The sequence below is a fragment of the Bombina bombina genome, chromosome 5 (genome assembly GCF_027579735.1).
Source record: "Bombina bombina isolate aBomBom1 chromosome 5, aBomBom1.pri, whole genome shotgun sequence".
Taxonomy (NCBI): domain Eukaryota; kingdom Metazoa; phylum Chordata; class Amphibia; order Anura; family Bombinatoridae; genus Bombina; species Bombina bombina.
In genome coordinates, this window is record NC_069503.1 from 689,949,228 (window position 1) to 689,975,217 (window position 25,990).

Sequence of the window (25,990 nt, forward strand, 5' to 3'; positions counted from 1 at the left end):
CAAATTACAAATTAGGCTTGCGTAAAAGGAATATAACATAACAACAAAAGTCCTGTCAAATTAAAAGAATTTATGGGCCTTATTAGTGACTAGTGACGAGGATACAAAGAGGTAACTGTGAAACCGTAATATATCACAACATAAATATAAGGATAAAGAACACAGCCCTCAGTAATTTATCTCCAATTACTTACAAATGCTTTGATGAACTTTTTAGATACACAAAATTACAACCAATATAAGTAAACAGCCATTGTGGGGACACCATTTATAATCTTGCATTTAAATTGTTTTAACTAATTGTTAGTTTTTGCTACATATTTGTAATTTTAAAGTTGATGAAATATAGATATAAAATATCAAATAGAGACAAATATTATTAATTGTGTTGAAATAAAAGAATACATTCTATCTAAAATCTTTGAACAAAGGATACAAAAGAGCAGATAAATCCTTTTATTTGTGTATGAAACAAATGTATATCTGAATTTTAGAAATTTTATGAATTGATCGATATAGTGTTGCAACACTTAGGGATTGTGATTTATTTTATCTTGGTATTATCATGTTTTTATTTTGAAAATAAATTGTAGAAGAATTTTTCACTTATTCTGTCCAAGGTCCAGTTTTTTCTACATATTTAGCTAACGACCTCCATACACACCTTTATCCCTTTTGCAGATTAAGCGCCTAATCTCCATAACTTTTTCACTTTATACACCTTTCTATCTGGGAAGTAGATAGTAGGAGAATAGGGCAAGGGATATTAACTCTTAAGCGCTAGTTTATTTAACCCCCTTTTTTTGGGATAGTGACTCTCACAGTCTCTAGTCTTCTACCCATCAAATTTTTAAAAGTAAATGAAGTATTAGCCCAAAATTATTTTAACTAGCTTTTTGCACAGTAACAAAGCAAGACCTTGGAGGGTTACAAATTAAATTGGCCTCAATGGCCTACATATATTAGTCAACCTTTAAAACAAAATATAAAATGAATTTCTTTCCTAATATCTTATTTCAGTACTGTTTTGACAGACTTGCATTTTAGCCAATCAGTGCTCAGTCACTCCTCGGAAAATTCACATGCATGCATAAGGCCATGAGCTCAATGTTATCTATTATGAAACACATGAACTAAATTACTAACACCCTCTAGTCTAGTCGACTACTAGTCGTGAAAAACTTTCATCTTAGAGAGGCGGCCTTCAAGGTCTAAGAAATTAGCATATGAACCTCCTAGGTTAAGGTTTAGCTTTCAACTAAGAATACCAAGAAGAACAAAGCAGGTGGTAAAAGTAAATTTTAAAGTTTTTTACAATTATTACATGCCCTAATACCCTATTACTTTGATGAATCCTGAAATTATTTTTGGATCAATTGAGTTGACTGTCCCTTTATGACAAAACTAATTTGTGTTAAAAATAGAAATGAATATATTAGGCTCATATTTTGCTAACCTTTTGCTTTCTTCCCAGCGTGTTCACGTAGCACACTTTCATGTTTTCGAGAGAGGTGTCTTTTTAGATTCCAAAATGAATCTTTTTCTTCTATCACATTATCGTTGTTGGTTATTTTTGTATTTATTGTACACCTGTATTCTCACTTTCTTTTTTGAAATACTTGGTGAACTCCATGCGATTTTTTTACAGAAAATAGTCTACTTTTGATGACACAAGACAACTTGCAGTTGCAAGAAGACAGATGGATTCTGGGTTGGCTCCTTGGGTATGCTTCAGAGTGTGGCGTTGTGTGTTGGAGCGAAATCGGAGCGAAATTGGAGTGGGACATAGGGCAACGCTCGGTCCTTTTAGAGGCGCCGTGTGTTTGAGCAAAATCGGAGCGAAAAGGAGCGAAATTGGAGTGTGACATAGGGCAACGCTCTGTCCTTTTAAAAATAATGCTCTGCGCTCTGTCCAAAATCGGCACGCTTGCACTCCCCGCTCGCTCCGTTCACATGCTCTGTTTCATAAGCAACCTACATTTCTGTACACACCAAAACTCTCTCTGTGGTACATGTTTAATGGTGCTAAATACTAAACCTCAGGTTCTGGAAGACTAATACTATACTAACTAAATAACTTTAGTCTAAGCTAGTTAAAGGGACAGTCAACACCAGAATTTTTGTTGTTTAAAAAGATAGCTAATCCCTTTATTACCTATTCCCTAGTTTTGCATAACCAACACAGCTATAATAATACACGTTTTACTGCTGTAATTACCTTGCATCTAAGCCTCTGCAAACTGCCCCCTTATTTCAGTTCTTTTGACAGACTTGCATTTTAGCCAATCAGTGCTCACTCCTAGGTAACTTCACGTGTGTGAGCTCAATGTTATCTATATGAAACACATGAACTAATGCCATTTAGTGGTGAAAAACTGTCAAAATGCTTTCAGATTAGAGGCGGCCTTTAAGGTCTAAGAAATTAGCATATGAACCTCCTAGGTTTAGCTTTCAACTAAGAATACCAAGAGAACAAAGCAAAATTGGTGATCAATGTAAAATGGAAAGTTGTTTAAAATTACATGCCCTATCTGAATCATGAAAGTTTTTTTTGGCTTGACTGTCCCTTTAAGTGTTTCTTTTCACTAGATAAATATGTAAATACTGTACATAGGAAATGTTGAAGACTGAGGTCATAAGACATGTATGGCACAGTTTTATTCACAATAAATATTAAGGCAGGTTGGCAAGCATATTACTCAATGTTTGGTGCCTAGCACGATAGATTTATCTGATAATTTATGTTCCTATTAGCCTATGTATACCTCAGTTATATCCTCTTCCCACGGTTAAATCTATGGATATTACTTATAAGAAACTGTCAGTATATTTATGAAAATCTTAGTAGTGCTATCCAAATAATATATATAAGTTTATGGCAGGGTTATAAACACAATACAAAGAAATAGAAACCCTTATCAACCATGCACCTACTAGACCATACAATTAATATAAATATCTGAATTCTTTTATTTAGTTAATATCCATAAACATATTGAACTATATTTGCAATAAAAGGAAACTAAATAAAAGTTTATATGCGTTAGAACCAACTCTTAAGATATGCTATTCTTCTTACAAAACCCAGAACAATATACCTTCACAATTCAGCCTTATTTATTTAACACAATGGGACTAAAAACCTTTAACATCCAAGCAATACAATTCTAAACAGTGTTTATAAAACAATAGGATAAAATATATATTCTGCTATTTAACTGCAATTTATCCTAATACAAAATTAACCGACAATATCAGAACTTGTATAGATGAGTTACTTAGCCAATTCAGACACAGATTTGAACAAAACCTAGGCTTATAACTACCAATTTAAAATACAATATACTTCACCAATTTTGAACCAATTCGTAGCGGTCTTTAGGTCATCTCATTTGAAAGAAGGTTTTTGCACAAATCAAGGATAAGTTTTAAGCTCCTTGCTGAAGTGAACTTTTTTTTTTTCAGGTATATCGCAGCCAAAATCAGATCACTAATTTTCAACAAGTTACAGACAACTCTCTCTTGTGCATTCAACACTCCCATTATATAATCATTGATGACATCATGTGGGTGGCACTACGGAAGCTGACCTTCCCATTGGTTATCTGGGAAGTCTAAATCGGATTGGCCCTTGGAAATTTCATTTTTAACAGCCAGAAAGAACCTTCTGGCTGTAGTTCTCGCAACATAACACCAGGTGGCAGCATACAGTACAACATAGCAATACAATACAGCATTTCTGACATTTTTAAGCAAGTTAATTTTTTTTTTATAAAATGGTTATTTAATCAGATCACACTCTCTGCATTAATCATATATAACCCCAATTACAGATGGTTAATATTAGGTTATTTTTTCTGATTATTCTGATACCAAATATGTTATATTATTAACATTTTATTATATTAAGGTAATTTAACACTGCTAATTATTAGCTTAAAATGCATTATAATTTTATCAGTATTCTGGCATTTCTTTGCAAATAACAGCTTATTTTTATATCTCCAGATTGGTAGTATTTAAAACTCCTGATATTTGCATCCACCCAGATATAGTATGTGACATTTCTGTGTATTTCTTCCTGAATACATAAATCCTGTTTATGTCGATCTGAAATAAAAATAAATGTTAATAATCACTTCTCTTCAGGTCCATAAACATCTATTCATGTTCTTAAACACACAGAGGCTAAGATATTCATGCCTTCAAAATATATATATATATATATATATATATACATATATATATCATTCAATCTTTTACTTTCCATATATATATATATTTAGATGTTAATGTTTGATATCACATAAATATACATCTCATATCCATTAAAATATATATATAGTTGTTTTGAAATCATAATGTAAGTCATGGGCCTTCACTGTATTATCCTAACATTCTAACTTTTCAGTAACTTCAGTTGCCAGACTTTTTGTCTCATACTCACCACATGGGGTCAATCCATGAGGAGTTGTAAGAGTCTTTAAAACAGCATATTTCCTGTTTAGCCAGCAGTGCAGATGTGTATTTGATTTTATTTGTGTCACCTTCCCCCAAGAGGGGTTTTTGCAGTAAGTCTTCAAATAGAGATTCAGTGAGATAGAACTGTTGTATCACACGTGTCAAATTCCAAAGGGGTCCTTGAACACATTCTTTTCTCACCTCACCAAATGTTCTGAGGTTATAAAAATCTGCATATATAGTCAAATGAATAGGGTCACTGAGCTATTTCCTTTAGAAAAGAAATGTTTGTGTTTCAAAAAGGCTCTACTGATCGTCAATCCTGATAGACGTGTATTAGAAGCTGTGTTCAACAAACTCATGTTCAATTAATCCTGAGGTCTCATCTAACATATACAGTGTATAAAATATACATATATATATATATATATATATACACATATGTAATATTCATCATAATATTTATATACTCTGACATAAATCCCCCTTCCAACTTCAAATAGATGTAGGACACATGTATTTGAATTGGCTTAAAGTCAGTGGTATTTGATGAGGATCAACCGTATACCTCATAGACAGTCTCTTATGAAGAAAGTTTGTTATTTTGAGCTTTCATGTTTATCAGTTAGGCATCTTTAAATTACAGTATGTCTTTAGTGCATTTGGGGATATGACACTTCATTCTCCCTCTATGACTTGTAGTTGGGACCTGGGATGACATGCCCGCAGTTGATTTATATGTACCCATTTATCTATGAAACCTTCATTTTTGGGGATCCGTATTTTATAGGCCACTGGAGATATTTTGTCAGTAATGACAAAAGGACCTTTCCATGAGGGAAGAAATTTCTTCTTCCTAACCTGATCTCTTCCAAAGTTATAAAGATAAACTTTATCATTTATTTCATATTCCTTTTTGGATGTTTTGAGATCATAATAGGTTTTAGTGGCAGTTGCGGCTCTTTCTAAATTCCTTTGAGCAAATGCAAAGGCATGTTGCAGGTGTCTCCTTAGGTTTTCCACATATTGATGTGTATTGGCAGCGTTTATCAAATTTTGGTCTGATGTACGGTACAGCAGATGCTGAGGTAGAACCATTCTTCTACCAGTCATCAGCTCAAAAGGTGACATCTTGGTAGCACTACTTGGAGTTGCTCTTAATGCCATTAAGACTAGAGGTAGTTTTATATCCCAGTCTTTACCTGTTTCACTCACAAACTTTTTGAGGATTTTAACAATGGATTGGTTGTAACGCTCTACACCACCACTTGAGGCAGCTCTATAAGCAATATGGAGCTTTCTTTTAACCCCTAGTATTTTCCACATTTTTGTCATCACTTCGCTAGTGAAGTGGGTCCCCCGATCTGATTCGATTCTTTGGGGCAAACCAAATCTGGAAAATACATGGTTGATGAGCAATGCTGCACATGTTTCAGCACTATTGTTAGGTGCACTAATGCACTCTACCCATTTAGTGAACAGGCATGTCACTGTTAACATGTACTTGTTACCTCTTGATGACCTTGTTACCGGACCAATAAAATCAATTTGTATATCTGACCATGGCATTACCATCCCCCTTTTCTGCAATGGCGCTCTATGCGTTGGGGCAGTGGGTTGGAACTGTGGACAGATTAAACACCCTTGACAGTAGGTTTGAACATCTTTCAACATGTGTGGCCAAAAAGCGTAGTCACGCAATATTTCGTACGTGAGTTTGGCACCGCGATGACCAGATGTGGGAGCATCATGGGCATGTTGAAGCATTAGACCTCTGAACTTGGTGGGTACTACCCACTGTTGGATGCCAGTTTTGGAGGTTCTAATTAACAAACCATCCTGTAATTTGAATTGTGATTTAGATTTTATTAAGATTCTCAGATCTTCTTTGCCAATACAATCATCTTTTGAGATGGGGTTGCTTTCAGGATCTTCTATGTGTTTATAGAAGATGCCTACAATGGGGTCTTCTTTTTGACTAGTGATCAGGTCCTCACTAGGAGAATCCTGACTCCATTGTACCAAGTTAGGCTCACTCTGTTGTTTTGCCTGGTTTCTGGTAATGGCTTCTACCTGAATTGCACCCATTAAGTGTTCAATATTAAGGAGTTCTCCAGTTATGGCTCCTTGTTTGGCTAATGAGTCCGCAAGGTCATTGCCTTCCTTATCAGGACCTAAAACTCTGGAATGACCCTTGGTCTTTTTCCAGTGTATGGTTAAATCATTGGATACTACCAGATTATCAATCTCGCAGAACAATTTGCCATGCTTGACTGGTTTGTTATTGCTTTTCTGCATGCCATTTCTTTTCCAAGTTGGCAGGTATTCAACAAAACTGTCACGCACATAATTTGAGTCAGTTATGATCACAAATTCATGAATACCATGTTCAATAGCCATTTCAATGGTTTTGAAAACAGCAGTTAGTTCTGCAACTTGACTGGATCTTGGTCCAATGTTGAAACCTACAGATATATTTGAGAATCCATTTGCCCCAGTTATACCAATGCCAGCGACTAGTCTGCGCTCATTATCAATAGTGGCATGGTAAGAACAACCATCAACATATACCCAAGGTAATGTTTGACAATGGTCTTCATTGTACATTTTATATGGGGAAAGCAATTGTTCTTCCAGAAAATCATCTTCTGATAATTTTTCCCCAGGATCTCTAGCAGTACAGTCGTGGAGCTCAGCAAGCCCTTGTGCGACTGGATTCTTTTTATTCTGCTTGTAGCGAATTTCTAAGGGCCAGCCTTGTAAGGAAAGAGTCCACGCTGTTATGCGGCTATTAGACAAATTCCCATCTCTTATTCTCTCACTTTGCAAATATAGCAAAGGCTGGTGGGCCGTTTCTACAATAATTTTCTCGCCCTGTATATAGCTGCGGAAATTTTGTAGAGCCCATACAGTAGATAAGAGGGCTTTTTCGCAATCGTTAAACTTTATTTCTACTGGGGATAGATTTTTGCTCGCATAAGCAATGGCTTTGTTCAAATTATCATGCTTTTGGTATAGTACAGCACTCATGCTTATATCTGTGTAACCTGTCTCTAAGAAGAAAGGTTTACCACCTTCAGGGTACGCTAAGCAAGGTGCTTGAGTGAGTTTTCTCTTCAGCTCTCTGATGGCTGTCTCTTGAGACTCACTCCAGTGCCATTTCACATCTTTCTTTAGAAGAAGTAGTAGTGGTTTAGCTAATTCCGCATAATTATCAATGAATTTGCGAGAATAATTCGTCATACCCAGGAATGATCTCAATTCCTTTAAGTTAGTTGGGTTTTTAGAATTCACTATCGCTTCCACCTTTTTCTTCTGGGGATTTAATCCGTCAGAGGTAACTTCATGTCCCAAGAAGTTTACACGAGTGCGGCACCATTGAGCTTTTTGCAGGGATAATTTGACACCTGCCCTTTTAAGTTGGCTGAGGACGTGTTTAAGCTCTGCGATGTGTTTTTCAAAGTCTGTGCTTTTGATTAAAACATCATCAACATAAGATAAGGTCCCCCTTTCCAGTGCGTCAGGCATAGCCTTATGCATGAATACAGCAAATTCATGTCCAGAATTTATGTATCCAAATGGAAGTCTCTGGAATGCATACTGAACCTTTTGGAAGGAGAATGCTAGCTTATATTGGTCCTCTTCATGTACCTTTATGGTCCAATATCCCTGTGCACAATCAATGGCAGTGAATATTTTGGATCCCTGCATTTGTGCTAGGCACTGGTCAATGTATGGTACAGGCCAGCCAGACATGTATACTCGTTTGTTTAGCTGTCTTAAGTCAGCACACAAACGCCATTGTCCATTGGGCTTAAGGACACCTAGAATAGGATTATTATAAGAGCTGTGCACCTGTCTGATAATACCTCTTTCTTCCAAATTCCTTATGATCTCTGCAAGAGAATCATATGAGGCTAAGGGAAGTCTGTATTGTTTGACAAATACAGGTGGTGCATCGGGATCTGTTTGTATTCTTGCAATGTGCAAGTCTGTAGTACCACAGTCATAAGAATCCTTAGCAAAAATATCCTTGTACTCCATCAGGAGTTCTCGCAGCTGTTGGCGTTCATCATCGCTGGAACAGCCATTAGCTAAGGATATTTGCTCTTCGACTATTTGCTGAAATCCTGGAAAGATTTCAGGCTGTCCTATTTCATAGGCTTCTTCCAGTCTAGAGGTGAGATCCCCTTGATTATAGTTTACATTGCTCCCATGACTCTGGGTATTGGGGTAATCTTGCTGTTTGATTGGCTGATCAAACACTAGAGAGGCTTCTTCAATTTTACAGATGCCTTCCTCTGAGCTGAAGGGATAAATAGATTGAACATTAAATAGACCCTCTGGCATAGATGCAAAGGATTGTTCTATTAATTGTTCTTCAGTTAGGTATCCTTCAGGTATTAGCCCAATTACATTATTCTGGAATCCAAAAGTGTAATAACTTGATTCCAGTGCATATCCTATGGTAGTTCCCTTGGATAATGTTATATCCTGTGGGGTCATGTTATGCACAATAATATGTATTGGAACAGTTCCAATATTCACCATAGGAGTGTAGGTTACTGTGACACCCAGATTTTGTATTCTATGGGAGAGGCAAATCAGTGTTTCAGAAGTTTTTAATTTCTGACCTCTCTTTACCTGTAAGGGTAACAGAAATTTATCAGCCCCAGCAGGAATTATAACATCGCTAGATACCTGCATATTCACAGCATATGGCAATTGCTGGTTTGATTTCAGGGCTGCATTTTCATCCTGAAATACTTCAGGGTCCCCCTTTAACCTGCTCCAGAGGCAAGAATTAATCAGATCTATTTGTATGGCATATCTATGTAAGATATCATTGCCAATGTATATTTGATTATGGGGAGTATTTAAAACTAAAAACAGGTGCTTCACTGACTTATTACCAAGAGAGATAGATAATAAGCACTTAGCTGTGATGTTATAGCTTTCAGACCTGTCATCCAGGCCGTTGACACAGTGGTCTTGGGGAGAAAGATATTTAATCACTTTAGGTTCAGCTATTTGCTCTAATAAACCTTCGCTTATATAGCTAGCTTCCTGTTTTAGGTTTATTTTAGCATACTTGGTTTTACCAAGGTCATGTACTTGTATAGGGATAAATAGATCCTCTTTAACTCTCTCAATCCCTGTGAGGTATTGAGCATGGTCTCCCCCTTTAGGGATTTTAGGATCCCCCTTGTGGAGTGATATGGTTAATATATCGCCATCTAGGGAGATATTCGCTATCTTTCCAGGCGATATTTTAAAAGTATTACCATCAGAGCCACTAAAAGGAGTCTGATCATCTATTTGTAGAATAGTGATTTCAGGTGTAGAGTTATTCCTGAAATGAATCTCCACAGCATCTGGTTTCTCTTCCACCACGTGACAGCTGTGTCGGGTGCGAGATCTACCAGATTTTTCATAATTGATAGGCCGTTTAACTTGCGACCAAATTACATTATTTATGCAATCAATTATGGTGCTTAATCGCTTCAGGAGATCACTACCAATAATTAAACGATCAGTTGGCAGATCCACTATAATGACAGGGTGTCTTATGACCCTGTTCCCCAATTTAAATTTTAACCAGGCAATACCGTAGACTTTTAGGGAATCACCCCCAACACTTATCAGAGAACCGTCAAATTCTTTTATTTTAGGTTTGTGGGGTGTTAGCTCATTTAGCTGTGTGTAGTATCTGTGGGATAAGATAGTTGCCTGTGACCCAGTGTCAATTAATCCCCTGATAGGGTTGGAGACTGAATCTTGCAGCTCAACTAGTACATAATATCTTCCTGCAGTTTCTATCATTTCACACATAAAATTTGCATTCTCATACATTTGTGGGCTTCGCCACGTATTACCTGAGTTTGCCATGCTTTCCGATGCAGAAGAAGCTTCATACCTACCTGTTTCCTCTATGACAGGGTCGGCTGGATTCTTTTGTACTGCATCTGTGGAAACAAGGTTAAGAGAGAGCTGCAAAGGAAGAGATTTGTTAACTTTTTCCGGCTGATGTCGCTCATTGTCACAGCTAATTTGTCCGTTTCCGGTCTGTGGGGAGATAACATGATTAGTATCATTGATATTTATTACTACATTTTGTATATCTCTCCCCTCCCCTTCAGGTGATACTGCAGTATTTATGACTGTGCCTGTGGTCCACTGCTGACCACTGGCTGTACCCCTAAAAAAGTATTGTTCGGTTGCTGAGCCGTAGATTTTTGACTCATATTAGCGATTTGTTCGCTCAACCGATTTAATTGGGTAAACAGCATATCTACCTGATTGTACAAGTTACCTCTACCCCTGGGCCTATCTCTTGGTGCCCCATTGTACTGATTCCTGGACCATTGCGTTCCCTCAGAATCAGGGCCACTATTTCTATTCTGGCGTGGTTGCCCCTGGGGTTCAGCTTGTTCAGTATTAATATTTTGGGGAGCATTATATACCTGGGGTGTCTGGTTACCCTGAGAATATCTTCGCCGTTTATTGTATCTACCCTTGCGCGGATACCAATTATTTGGTGAGTATTCTCTTTGTGAGTAATTATTCACCTGATTATGTCCCCCACTTTGGTTATAGTCTCCCTGCACCTCAACCTGTGTAGGGGGAGGGGCAGAATTAAACCTCTGTGGAGATGGCCTGTTTTGACTGGCCACCTCTGCATAAGTCCTCTTGTTAGACTCCAAATTGAGGGGGCTAGGTGATACCCTAGTTTCTGCCACAATTTTGGGTTTTGACTCCTTTTTAACCCCCTGTTCACTGGATTGCTGAATAGAGTATAATTTTGTACTCTCTTTGATCAGCCATTCCAATGAGCAGTCCTCATCAAAATCTCTAGCTAAGTTAATTTTGATGGGTGTAGGTAGTGCTTCAAAAAATAAATTTACAAATTCTGAGCCATCAAATCTGGGATTATCTTCAGCCATACTGTACGCATTTTTCAATACAGAAAGGAATTCGACTGGACTCTGATTCGCACGACACTTTAAACCATATACCGCTATTTTCGCGGCAGTTTTAGTGCGATATTGCCCGAATTCTTTTCTGCATTGTTGTTTTACCCCATTCCAGGAATGAATATTCATATCCTTTAGTGAAGCAAAGAATTTGTGATGCTTACTGTCAAATACCCAAGGCAGAAATTCAATTTTCAATTTCTCACTTGTAACATTCATTATAGCTAACGCATTTTCAAAAGCCTGTAAATGATCAATTACAGATGTTGTTCCCTTATTGGAGAATATAGGTACTGCGCGTTGTACGAAGGTGATTATTTTATGGGAATCATAGACTTTATCAGACTTATTTTGGGATTCTCTGTTAGAGTTTCCCTCCCCCGCATCAGCTGCACTACAGCTGTCCTCTGGATTTACATCCTGAGGGGATTGTCTATTTGGGAAATCTACTTCTGACCCGTTAGGGGTCATTTGTCTATGTTGTTCTATATATTTTCGTACCTCGTCCCTGACGCGTTCGCTAAAGGAGTTAGCATTATCTGTATTATTCTCATTGCTAATATAGGGGTTTTCATTATGGCGATATGACCTTTTTAAATCGCTTAGTTCTCTCTGGCTTTGCGCAAGCTGTTTATTTAAATCTTGTATCTGCGCGATTAAGTCCATATTGTGCTTATCTAAGGTGGCTAGGTTTTGGGCAAATTCATCCATTTTATTTTTGGCTATTTTTAAACCCTCTTCGCGTCTGCGCGAGGAACGAATACTATTTTCTAGCTCCTGTATTTCCAATCGTTTGTCTGTGACACAAAACGACATTTCGTCAATTATGCATATTAAAAGGGGCCAGGATTTTAGTATTAGTTCGTCTCGCTTTTTGGGAGCTTCGCATTGATTAATCATTAATAATTCCTGGAAGAATTCATTCTCTTCATTCCACATATTATTATTAACGGTAATATTTTTAGCCCTAGTTTCAAGCATATCCATAAAATCATTTAATTCACCCGCAATATTAAACTTCCCTTTAAGGTAACTTAAGATATCTTTCTTAAGGACCTGACCTTTAGTAATAGGTATGGTTATGGGACCAATTTCATTGCTATGTATAGAATTAAATGAGTCACTTCTGGCTACAGACATTATTGTATTGGTTTAGTATTTATTTAACTAAAATGCTAATACAATTTTTGCCAATAAAAAGAGAGAAAAAATTTTATATTTCAAAAAAAAAAAAAATATTATTAATTTTGAAATATGAAAAATTAATATTCCGAAATATGAAAAATTAATATTTTTGATTAACTTTGAAAATATGAAAAATTAATATTTTTGACTAATATTGAAATATGAAAAATTAATATTTTTATTAATTTTTCAAAATTAATCTTTAATAATATTTCAAGATATTAATGTCAATCTCGAAATATGAAAATTAATATTTCAACTTTTCAAAAAAAAATATATCTTCAAAATATTAATATCGAAATATGAATTTTTTTTTTTTTTTTTTTTTTCTCTTTTATAATAATTTCTGTTTACTTACAAATATATTATATCAATTATGATGGATATTATTAAATCTCATGCAATGCCTCCAATTATTATGTCAGTATATTTATGAAAATCTTAGTAGTGCTATCCAAATAATATATATAAGTTTATGGCAGGGTTATAAACACAATACAAAGAAATAGAAACCCTTATCAACCATGCACCTACTAGACCATACAATTAATATAAATATCTGAATTCTTTTATTTAGTTAATATCCATAAACATATTGAACTATATTTGCAATAAAAGGAAACTAAATAAAAGTTTATATGCGTTAGAACCAACTCTTAAGATATGCTATTCTTCTTACAAAACCCAGAACAATATACCTTCACAATTCAGCCTTATTTATTTAACACAATGGGACTAAAAACCTTTAACATCCAAGCAATACAATTCTAAACAGTGTTTATAAAACAATAGGATAAAATATATATTCTGCTATTTAACTGCAATTTATCCTAATACAAAATTAACCGACAATATCAGAACTTGTATAGATGAGTTACTTAGCCAATTCAGACACAGATTTGAACAAAACCTAGGCTTATAACTACCAATTTAAAATACAATATACTTCACCAATTTTGAACCAATTCGTAGCGGTCTTTAGGTCATCTCATTTGAAAGAAGGTTTTTGCACAAATCAAGGATAAGTTTTAAGCTCCTTGCTGAAGTGAACTTTTTTTTTTTCAGGTATATCGCAGCCAAAATCAGATCACTAATTTTCAACAAGTTACAGACAACTCTCTCTTGTGCATTCAACACTCCCATTATATAATCATTGATGACATCATGTGGGTGGCACTACGGAAGCTGACCTTCCCATTGGTTATCTGGGAAGTCTAAATCGGATTGGCCCTTGGAAATTTCATTTTTAACAGCCAGAAAGAACCTTCTGGCTGTAGTTCTCGCAACATAACACCAGGTGGCAGCATACAGTACAACATAGCAATACAATACAGCATTTCTGACATTTTTAAGCAAGTTAATTTTTTTTTTATAAAATGGTTATTTAATCAGATCACACTCTCTGCATTAATCATATATAACCCCAATTACAGATGGTTAATATTAGGTTATTTTTTCTGATTATTCTGATACCAAATATGTTATATTATTAACATTTTATTATATTAAGGTAATTTAACACTGCTAATTATTAGCTTAAAATGCATTATAATTTTATCAGTATTCTGGCATTTCTTTGCAAATAACATCTTATTTTTATATCTCCAGATTGGTAGTATTTAAAACTCCTGATATTTGCATCCACCCAGATATAGTATGTGACATTTCTGTGTATTTCTTCCTGAATACATAAATCCTGTTTATGTCGATCTGAAATAAAAATAAATGTTAATAATCACTTCTCTTCAGGTCCATAAACATCTATTCATGTTCTTAAACACACAGAGGCTAAGATATTCATGCCTTCAAAATATATATATATATATATATATACATATATATATCATTCAATCTTTTACTTTCCATATATATATATATTTAGATGTTAATGTTTGATATCACATAAATATACATCTCATATCCATTAAAATATATATATAGTTGTTTTGAAATCATAATGTAAGTCATGGGCCTTCACTGTATTATCCTAACATTCTAACTTTTCAGTAACTTCAGTTGCCAGACTTTTTGTCTCATACTCACCACATGGGGTCAATCCATGAGGAGTTGTAAGAGTCTTTAAAACAGCATATTTCCTGTTTAGCCAGCAGTGCAGATGTGTATTTGATTTTATTTGTGTCACCTTCCCCCAAGAGGGGTTTTTGCAGTAAGTCTTCAAATAGAGATTCAGTGAGATAGAACTGTTGTATCACACGTGTCAAATTCCAAAGGGGTCCTTGAACACATTCTTTTCTCACCTCACCAAATGTTCTGAGGTTATAAAAATCTGCATATATAGTCAAATGAATAGGGTCACTGAGCTATTTCCTTTAGAAAAGAAATGTTTGTGTTTCAAAAAGGCTCTACTGATCGTCAATCCTGATAGACGTGTATTAGAAGCTGTGTTCAACAAACTCATGTTCAATTAATCCTGAGGTCTCATCTAACATATACAGTGTATAAAATATACATATATATATATATATATATATACACATATGTAATATTCATCATAATATTTATATACTCTGACAAAACCTACAAGTAAACAATGTATTAAGTTCTACAAATGGAAATGTTTTTATAATTGCAGTGCCTTCTTTATTTGTTGTTGTTGTTGTTATTGTTACTACTGCTAATACTATTTTGAGTAAGCGTAATAAAGGGACAGTACACTGTAAAATTGTTTTTAGATTAATGCATTTTCAATGACTTTTTATACTCTGCAGCAGGTATAACGTGCATTTTCAGGTTTATTTGTGTATATGAAGTAGCTGGTTTTGTGCTTTTAAACCACAGCCTATTACAATGGGTTGAGCTTCAGGTAATATCAGTTCTCATTATGTTATCACTTTGTGTACACACACGTGCTCCCTTATCTTATATTTGTCTGGAAAACTAAAGCTCAATACATAAAGAGAACAATGGGAAATTATCATTTTATTATATAACTATCCTGCACCCCACTGTGAGTTTAATTTCTTCTGCTGGCTGTGTTTACTTAGGCTATTTAATAGCTGAGACTCCAGTATCAAAACTTTCAGTATAGGTTTGGATACCACAAGCTAAATCAGCTATTTCAAATGCCAAAATAAGGGTAAAGAAGCTACTTGTAAACAATTTAATACACTCCAGTAGGTAAAATGGATCATTGGGAACAATTTAAATGGAAGAAAATTTATAAACAAAGCCGCACAGTGTTTTTCACAGATTTTTAAAAGTATGAGGGCAATATGTTAATTAGTTGCAGACCTTTTGTGAGAAATGTTAATTTTAAAGGTGGCCACATAATACTATGATTCAAAAAGCTTATTTTATATGAAACCCTTTCATAAAAGCTTTTCTGAAAAATCAGAAGCATAACCAATATCTGTAGGATTAAAGAATCTAGTTTAAAACAAAACAGGGTTCTTTTGTCATCCTACTCTTGATAATAAATAACAACCTGGATGCAGTGCCATTCTTTTACAAATATGTGTTTAGTGACACACATGCAAATCTATAGATACATATTGGTGTAGATTAATTACAGTTTCAAGTTGTGATGAGAAGTATATAGGAAAAACACTGACTATATCCAGTAGAACAAAATATTAAAGGGATACTAAACCCAAATTTTTTTCTTTCATGATTCAGATAGAGCATGCAATTTTAAGCAACTTTCTAATTTACTCCTATCATCAATTTTTCTTTGTTCCCTTGCTATCTTTATTTGAAAAGCAGGAATGTAACGCTTAGGAGCCGACCCATGTTAGGTTCAGCACCCTGGATAGCGTATGCTTATTGGTGGCTACATTTAGCCACCCATCAGCAAGCGCAACCCAGGTGCTGAACCGAAAATGGGACGGCTCCCAAGCATTGCATTCCTGCTTTTCAAATAAAGATAGCAAGAGGACGAAGCAAAATTGATACTAGGAGTAAATTAGAAAGTTGTTTAAAATTGAATGCTCTATCTGAATCATTAAAGAATAAAAATTGGGTTGAGTATCCCTTTAACAACAAAAATGGTAACACAGTAATATTTTGACTTATGGAGGAAAATGTTTACATCTTATCCTAATTTGTTTGTTTCTCTTCTCTAGACAACTACAACAGACATACAACTGCTTTTTATTTTGTAGAAATCTATACCTTACTAAAATATACTAATTGGAGTCAGAATATCTATATCCAGTAGTTGAAATGTTACTTCTGGTTTCTACAACTTTTTTGAAAAACACAATGGCCCCTAGTTATCAAGCCGTCAACCTCAAATACGCTGGAATTCTGCATCGTATTTGTGGCGAGGCTGATTCGCCTTAGTTATCAAGCCCTAAACACCGGCAAAAGTAGAATATAGTGACGTAAGCTTCGATCCGCCGGACTCAGTCCGACACAGATCGATTCTTACGTCACTACAGATGTTCCGAACACAAGTTCGGCACAATTTGACTACTTTTGCTAGTTATCAAAAAACTAGCAGGTACGCTCGGCACTTTTCCGGCCCAGCGTACCTGGTTTTCAAACCGCCGCCCTGGTGGCGGCGGATCCCATAGGAATCAATGGGAGTCTGACCATAGCGAAAGTTCATGTTCGCTGCTGCCAGACATCCCATTGATTCCTATGGGAAACGTCTGCACCTAACACCCTAACATGTACCCCGAGTCTAAACACCCCTAATCTGTCCCCCCTACACCGCCGCAACTAAAAAAGTTATTACCCCCTAAACCGCCGCTCCCGGAGCCCACTGCAAGTTATAATAAATATGTTAACCCCTAAGCCGGTCCCCGCCGCAACTATAATATATGTATTAACCCCTAAACCGCCGCTCCCGGACCCCGCCGCCACCTACATTATACCTATTAACCCCTATCCTGCTCCCCCTACACCGCCGCCAATATTATAAATTTATTAACCCTTATCCTGCCCCCCCTACACCATCGCCACCTATAATAAAGTTATTAACCCCTATCCTGCCCCCCCTACACCGTCGCCACCTATAATAAATTTATTAACCCCTATCCTGCCCCCCCTACACTGCCGCCACTGTAATAAAATTGTTAACCCCTAAACCTAAGTCTAACACTAACCCTAACACCCCCCTAACTTAAATATTAATTAAATAAATCTAAATAATATTTCTATTATTAACTAAATTAATCCTATTTAAAACTAAATACTTACCTTTAAAATAAACCCTAATATAGCTACAATATAAATAATAATTATATTGTAGCTATCTTAGGATTTATTTTTATTTTACAGGCAAATTTCAATTTATTTTAACTAGGTACAATAGCTATTAAATAGTTAATAACTATTTAATAGCTACCTAGCTAAAATAAAGAGAAATTTACCTGTAAAATAAAAACTAACCTAAGTTACAATTACACCTAACACTACACTATACTTTAATAAATTATTCCTATTTAAAACTAAATACTTACCTGTAAAATAAACCCTAAGATAGCTACAATGTAATTAATAATTACATTGTAGCTATTTTAGGATTTATATTTATTTTACAGGTAACTGTATTTATTTTAGCTAGTTAGAATAGTTATTAAATAGTTATTAACTATTTAATAACTACCTAGCTAAAAGAAATACAAAATCACCTGTAAAATAAATCCTAACCTAAGTTACAATTAAACCTAACACTACACTATCATTAAATTAGTTAAATAAATGAGCTACAAATAACTACAATTAAATTCAATTAAATAAACTAACTAAAGTACAAAAAATAAAAAAAGCTAAGTTACAAAAAATAAAAAAAATAAGTTACAAACATTTAAAAAATATTACAACAATTTTAAGCTACTTACACCTAATCTAAGCCCCCTAATAAAATAACAAAGCCCCCCAAAATAAAAAAATTCCCTACCCTATTCTACATTAAAAAGTTACTAGCTCTTTTACCTTACCAGCCCTTAAAAGGGCCTTTTGTGGGGCATGCCCCAAAGAAAACAGCTCTTTTGCCTGTAAAATAAAAATACAACCCCCCCAACATTAAAACCCACCACCCACATACCCCTAATCTAACCCAAACCCCCCTTAAATAAACCTAACACTACCCCCCTGAAGATCATCCTACCTTGAGCCGTCTTCAGCCAGCCGACCACCGATGGAACCGAAGAGGAGATCCGGAGCGGCAGAAGTCATCATCCAGGCGGCGCTGAAGAAGTCTTCCATCCGATTGAAGTCTTCATCCAAGCGGCGTCTTCAATCTTCATCCATCCGGAGCGGAGCGGAGCCATCTTCAGACGAGCCGACGCGGAGCCATCCTCTTCTTCCCGACGACAGATTGAGCTCGCATTCTATTGGCTGTTCCGATCAGCCAATAGAATGCGAGCTCAATCTGATTGGCTGATTGGATCAGCCAATCGGATTGAACTTCAATCTGATTGGCTGATTCAATCAGCCAATCAGATTTTTCCTACCTTAATTCTAATTGGCTGATAGAATCCTATCAGCCAATCGGAATTGAAGGGACGCCATCTTGGATGACGTCCCTTAAAGGAACCTTCATTTGTCGTTAGTCGTCGGGAAGAAGAGGATGGCTCCGCGTCGGCTCGTCTGAAGATGGCTCCGCTCCGGATGGATGAAGATTGAAGACGCCGCTTGGATGAAGACTTCAATCGGATGGAAGACTTCTTCAGCGCCGCCTGGATGATGACTTCTGCCTCTCCGGATCTCCTCTTCGGTTCCATCGGTGGTCGGCTGGCTGAAGACGGCTCAAGGTAGGATGATCTTCAGGGGGTAGTGTTAGATTTATTTAAGGGGGGTTTGGGTTAGATTAGGGGTATGTGGGTGGTGGGTTTTAATGTTGGGGGGGTTGTATTTTTATTTTACAGGCAAAAGAGCTGTTTTCTTTGGGGCATGCCCCGCAAAAGGCCCTTTTAAGGGCTGGTAAGGCAAAAGAGCTCGTAACTTTTTTTTTTTTTTTTAAATTCTTTTTATTAAGAGCAACATAGGTGAAGAACAAAATTCACATCTATTAAATACAAGTCAAGCCCAATCGCAGTTGGGCACAAAGTCATTAAGCATTTCTCATCAAAACAGCAATTTAGATGTTTGTAACACACATGAAGTTTCAGCAGTGTTCACCAGTAGTTAACTCTAATTTTTGAATTTGATAAACCCATCCCAAACCTCCCTCCCAACCTTCCCAACTAGAACTAACCAAATCCCACACCCTCCCACACCTCTTAATCTAGAACTTAAAGTTCGTCACAATAGTCTGTTGCGCCTCTGGTTAGTGCTCAGTGTGAAGAAAAAAAAAAAAGTCCTTCCTCTCTCTCTATCAGGGGCTCCTTTTGGAGCAAAGATCACATTCGTCTTTCTCAGTCTTTCTCTCTCCTTTATGAGTCCGTTACGGGGAATATATGTGTCCACTCCCCCCTCAGGGAGCTTTCTAGGAATATTTCAGTGTGGCGAAAAGGCAACAATATCTGCCTCTGAATTTGCAATTCGAAGGTTAGTATTAATCTGCGCCATTTCTTTAGGAACAGGTTAAGTCTGTTGCCTACGTCCACTCTCGTGTCTATTTGTTCTATAAATAGTTGCGTTTGAAGAAGATTACGAAAGTGTGCTATAGTCGGTTTTGTCCTCTTAGTCCAATGTTGAAGAATGCATTTTCGTGCAAGTAAAACAGTCATTGTCAGCTCTGAGCCACACTGTCTATGTTGGGTGTCCCAGGTAAGGAACAGGACATTAGTGGGTACCAGAGAAATTGAAACTTTCAGTTTTCTGTTGATCCAATATTGTATTTGGTGCCAAAATTATCTTATCACTGTGCATTCCCATATACAATGTATCAGGCCAGGGGCTCCAGCTGAACATTTAGAGCATTTATTAGGGTGATCCGGTACCCATTTAGCCAGTCTGTCAGGGGTCAAGTAGGCTCTGTGCAGGAATTTTATCTGAGTTTCTCTAAGGGCTGCGGAAAGAGTAGCCTTTCTGACTTTTTCCAGTGCTCCCCGAGCTCCCTCCACCGTGATCCCACCAATTCCCTCTCTTTCCCATCCGTCAATAGCCAGGGATTGCACCTTTAGCATTCTGTCCTGTAAGAAGACTTGATAGATTCCCGAGAACCTCGTAACTTTTTAATGTAGAATAGGGTAGGGAATTTTTTTATTTTGGGGGGCTTTGTTATTTTATTAGGGGGCTTAGATTAGGTGTAAGTAGCTTAAAATTGTTGTAATATTTTTTAAATGTTTGTAACTTATTTTTTTTTATTTTTTGTAACTTAGCTTTTTTTATTTGTTGTACTTTAGTTAGTTTATTTAATTGAATTTAATTGTAGTTATTTGTAGCTAATTTATTTAACTAATTTAATGATAGTGTAGTGTTAGGTTTAATTGTAACTTAGGTTAGGATTTATTTTACAGGTGATTTTGTATTTCTTTTAGCTAGGTAGTTATTAAATAGTTAATAACTATTTAATAACTATTCTAACTAGCTAAAATAAATACAAAGTTACCTGTAAAATAAATATAAATCCTAAAATAGCTACAATGTAATTATTAATTACATTGTAGCTATCTTAGGGTTTATTTTACAGGTAAGTATTTAGTTTTAAATAGGAATAATTTATTAAAGTATAGTGTAGTGTTAGGTGTAATTGTAACTTAGGTTAGTTTTTATTTTACAGGTAAATTTCTCTTTATTTTAGCTAGGTAGCTATTAAATAGTTATTAACTATTTAATAGCTATTGTACCTATTTAAAATAAATTGAAATTTGCCTGTAAAATAAAAATAAATCCTAAAATAGCTACAATATAATTATTATTTATATTGTAGCTATCTTAGGGTTTATTTTATAGGTAAGTATTTAGTTTTAAATAGGATTAATTTAGTTAATAATAGAAATATTATTTAGATTTATTTAATTAATATTTAAGTTAGGGGGGTGTTAGGGTTAGACTTAGGTTTAGGGGTTAATAATTTTATTACAGTGGCGGCGGTGTAGGGGGGGGCAGGATAGGGGTTAATAAATTTATTATAGGTGGCAACGGTATAGGGGGGGCAGATTAGGGGTTAATAAATTTAATATAGGTTGCGGCGGGGTCCGGGAGCGGAGGTTTAGGGGTTAAACTATTTATTTAGTTGCGGCGAGGTCCGGGATCCGCAGGATAGGGGTTAATAAATTTATTATAGGTGGCGGCGGTATAGGGGGGGCAGGATAGGGGTTACTAGGTATAATGTAGGTGGCGGCGGGGTCCGGGAGCGGCGGTTTAGGGGTTAATACATTTATTATAGTTGCGGTGGGGTCTAGGAGCGGCGATTTAGGGGTTAATAACTTTATTTAGTTGCGGGGGGCTCCAGGGGTGCCGGTATAGGGGGTAGAACAGTGTAGTTAGTGTGGGTGCTTAGTGACAGGGGTATCAATAAAGCTGTCAAAAAGCCGAAGAGCAGCGAGATCGGATGAGTGATAACTCTCACAGTCCGCTGCTCATCGCCCCGTACTTGGTGCGCAGCTTTTTGACAGCTTTTTTGATAACTTAGGCGAAATTTTGCAGGTCCGCGGTGGCGATAGTAGGCGAGCTTAGGCGGGCGTATTGGGGCGGCGAAGGCAGGTAAAGTAGACACGTTGATAACTAGGCCTCAATGTATCTCTGTCAAGTCCTTACCTTTCCGGCTCCATAATTTGGACCTGACTTCTAGGATTATATTTTCATGACCTCTGTGTATATATTACTACAGGGAGTGCAGAATTATTAGGCAAGTTGTATTTTTGAGGATTAATTTTATTATTGAACAACAACCTTGTTCTCAATGAACCCAAAAAACTCATTAATATCAAAGCTGAATATTTTTGGAAGTAGTTTTTAGTTTGTTTTTAGTTTTAGCTATTTTAGGGGGATATCTGTGTGTGCAGGTGACTATTACTGTGCATAATTATTAGGCAACTTAACAAAAAACAAATATATACCCATTTCAATTATTTATTTTTACCAGTGAAACCAATATAACATCTCAACATTCACAAATATACATTTCTGACATTCAAAAACAAATCAAAAACAAATCAGTGACCAATATAGCCACCTTTCTTTGCAAGGACACTCAAAAGCCTGCCATCCATGGATTCTGTCAGTGTTTTGATCTGTTCACCATCAACATTGCGTGCAGCAGCAACCACAGCCTCCCAGACACTGTTCAGAGAGGTGTACTGTTTTCCCTCCTTGTAAATCTCACATTTGATGATGGACCACAGGTTCTCAATGGGGTTCAGATCAGGTGAACAAGGAGGCCATGTCATTAGATTTTCTTCTTTTATACTCTTTCTTGCCAGCCACGCTGTGGAGTACTTGGACGCGTGTGATGGAGCATTGTCCTGCATGAAAATCATGTTTTTCTTGAAGGATACAGACTTCTTCCTGTACCACTGCTTGAAGAAGGTGTCTTCCAGAAACTGGCAGTAGGACTGGGAGTTGAGCTTGACTCCATCCTCAACCCGAAAAGGCCCCACAAGCTCATCTTTGATGATACCAGCCCAAACCAGTACTCCACCTCCACCTTGCTGGCGTCTGAGTCAGACTGGAGCTCTCTGCCCTTTACCAATCCAGCCACGGGTCCATCCATCTGGCCCATCAAGACTCACTCTCATTTCATCAGTCCATAAAACCTTAGAAAAATCAGTCTTGAGATATTTCTTGGCCCAGTCTTGACGTTTCAGCTTGTGTGTCTTCTTCAGTGGTGGTCGTCTTTCAGCCTTTCTTACCTTGGCCATGTCTCTGAGTATTGCACACCTTGTGCTTTTGGGCACTCCAGTGATGTTGCAGCTCTGAAATATGGCCAAACTGGTGGCAAGTGGCATCTTGGCAGCTGCACGCTTGACTTTTCTCAGTTCATGGGCAGTTATTTTGCGCCTTGGTTTTTCCACACGCTTCTTGCGACCCTGTTGACTATTTTGAATGAAACGCTTGATTGTTCGATGATCACGCTTCAGAAGCTTTGCAATTTTAAGAGTGCTGCATCCCTCTGCAAGATATCTCACTATTTTTTACTTTTCTGAGCCTGTCAAGTCCTTCTTTTGACCCATTTTGCCAAAGGAAAGGAAGTTGCCTAATAATTATGCACACCTGATATAGGGTGTTGATGTCATTAGACCACACCCCTTCTCATTACAGAGATGCACATCACCTAATATGCTTAATTGGTAGTAGTCTTTCGAGCCTATACAGCTTGGAGTAAGACAACATGCATAAAGAGGATGATGTGGTCAAAATACTAATTTGCCTAATAATTCTGCACTCCCTGTAGAGTGTTTTTTTGCCTTTTTATAAAATGATGTAAAAAGTGTTTGTTCCAATCAAAAATCAGGTTTGTTTTTTTTACACTATTTTAAAGCTATACTGTACCTTTATCACAGGCACTCAAATTTGAGAGATTCTCTCTGCTAGGATGGAGCGATGGTGGCATAACTGCACTTACTGCAGCAGGAACATACCCATCACATATCCATAAGCTTGTTGCCTGGGGGGCTAACGCATATGTTACCGATGAAGATGTAAAATTTTATGAAGGTAAGAAGTATTGCTAGTTATTATGGTGACAACTGCTATGGGAAAGTGCTTGCAGTTGCTATGAAATCCCTCTTATTATAATGGAATCTTAGAAACCAGCAAGTTGTTTTTAAATGACTTAATTTAAGAGATTTAACTTGATTGACTGGAATCTATTTCAGTACATTAGAAGAGCTATTTTTTTACAGAAATCCCCTGGCGCACTATTAATCCATAAACCAGCATAATTCCCATTGCAATAAACCCTGTAACTCCCATAACACTTACTGCAAAAATCACCCTGACTGCTATAACCTCTATCACAATAAATCCCTAACCACTAGACTTCCTAACACTATAAACCACAATCATAATAAACCCCTAACCACTAGACCTCCTAACACTATAAACCACAATCACGATAACACCCCTAACCACTAGACCTCATAACACTATAAACCACAATCACAATAAACGCCCTAACCACTAGATCTCCTAACACTATAAACCACAATCACAATAAACCCCCTAACCACTAGACCTCCTAACACTATAAACCACAATCACAATAAACCCCCTAACCACTAGATCTCCTAACACTATAAACCACAATCACGATAACACCCCTAACCACTAGACCTCCTAACACTATAAACCACAATCATAATAAACCCCCTAACCACTAGACCTCCTAACACTATAAAACACAATCATAATAAACCCCTAACCACTAGATCTCATAACACTATAAACCACAATCACAATAACACTCCTAACCACTAGACCTCCTAACACTATAAACCACAATCACAGTAACACCCCTAACCACTAGACCTCCTAACACTATAAATCACAATAACACCCCTAACCACTAGACCTCCTAACACTATAAATCACAATAAACCCCCCAACCACTAGACCGCTTAACACAATAAATCACCATAACATCCCTAACCACTAGACCTCCTAACACTATAAATCACAATAACAATAAACGCCCTAACCCCCAGAACCCCATTGCAAGAACATGTAACCACTTACTCTAATACTATTAACCACCAGATCCATCACCATAACTAACCATTTAACCTTTAAAGGGATAATAAAGTCAAAATTAAACTTGCATGATTCAAATAGAGCATGTTATTTTAAGACACTTTTAAATTCACTTCTATTTTCAAATGTGCTTTGTTCTCTTGATATACGTTGTTGAAAAATAATATGCACATATCCTACACTAGTGTGAGCCATCTGCTGATTGGTGCCTGAACACATTTGTGTCTTGTGATTGGCTAACTAGATGTTTATCTTGCTGTCAGTAGTGCAATGCTGCTCCTTCAGCAAAGGATAACAGGACAATGAAGCAAATTTGGTAATAGAAGTAAATTGGAAAGTTGTTTGAATTTGTATGCTCTATCCAAATCAAGAAAGAACATTTTGGGGTTTCCTGTCCCTTTAAGACCCCCACTTCAATAAAACCACCCACAGCATGGGACCCTTAAAGTGAAAGTTAATTTTGCGCTTCACAATTAATGTAATTCATTAATCTTCTAAAGAGTAATGCAGTCGCTAACTTTTTTTTTTTTTAATTTATTGGTCTTTTGTATATAATTATATAATAAATCGCATACCGTTTTCTTCACATCATCCTCCCACCCGCTCATTTCCTGCTTTTTCTATTTCTCACGTAAGAGCAGTCCCACCCGCTCTTACGTGTACATCCATGCGTGTTCTAGCAAAGCCTCCTTTATTGCGCATGCGTCAACAAAACGATAAAAACAGTCTATCTGAAATGAATGTCTCATGAATGCACTTCAATAGAGGCTGAGAATTCCATGAGACACGCATGCGTATTGTCAATTGTGGGCGTGAAGTGA

At 36.6% G+C, this 25,990-nt stretch overlaps 1 protein-coding gene across 2 annotated transcripts in view; it reads left to right on the forward strand.

Annotated features, from left to right (window-relative positions):
- Nucleotides 1-25,990, forward strand: part of LOC128660709 (valacyclovir hydrolase) — a 103,399-nt gene that overhangs the window by 34,895 nt on the left and 42,514 nt on the right. For both annotated transcript variants that reach the window (XM_053714670.1, XM_053714669.1), the window contains exon 4: nt 23,981-24,134. In XM_053714670.1, the coding sequence (XP_053570645.1) occupies nt 23,981-24,134 (154 nt within the window). The remainder of the gene's footprint in view (nt 1-23,980; nt 24,135-25,990) is intronic.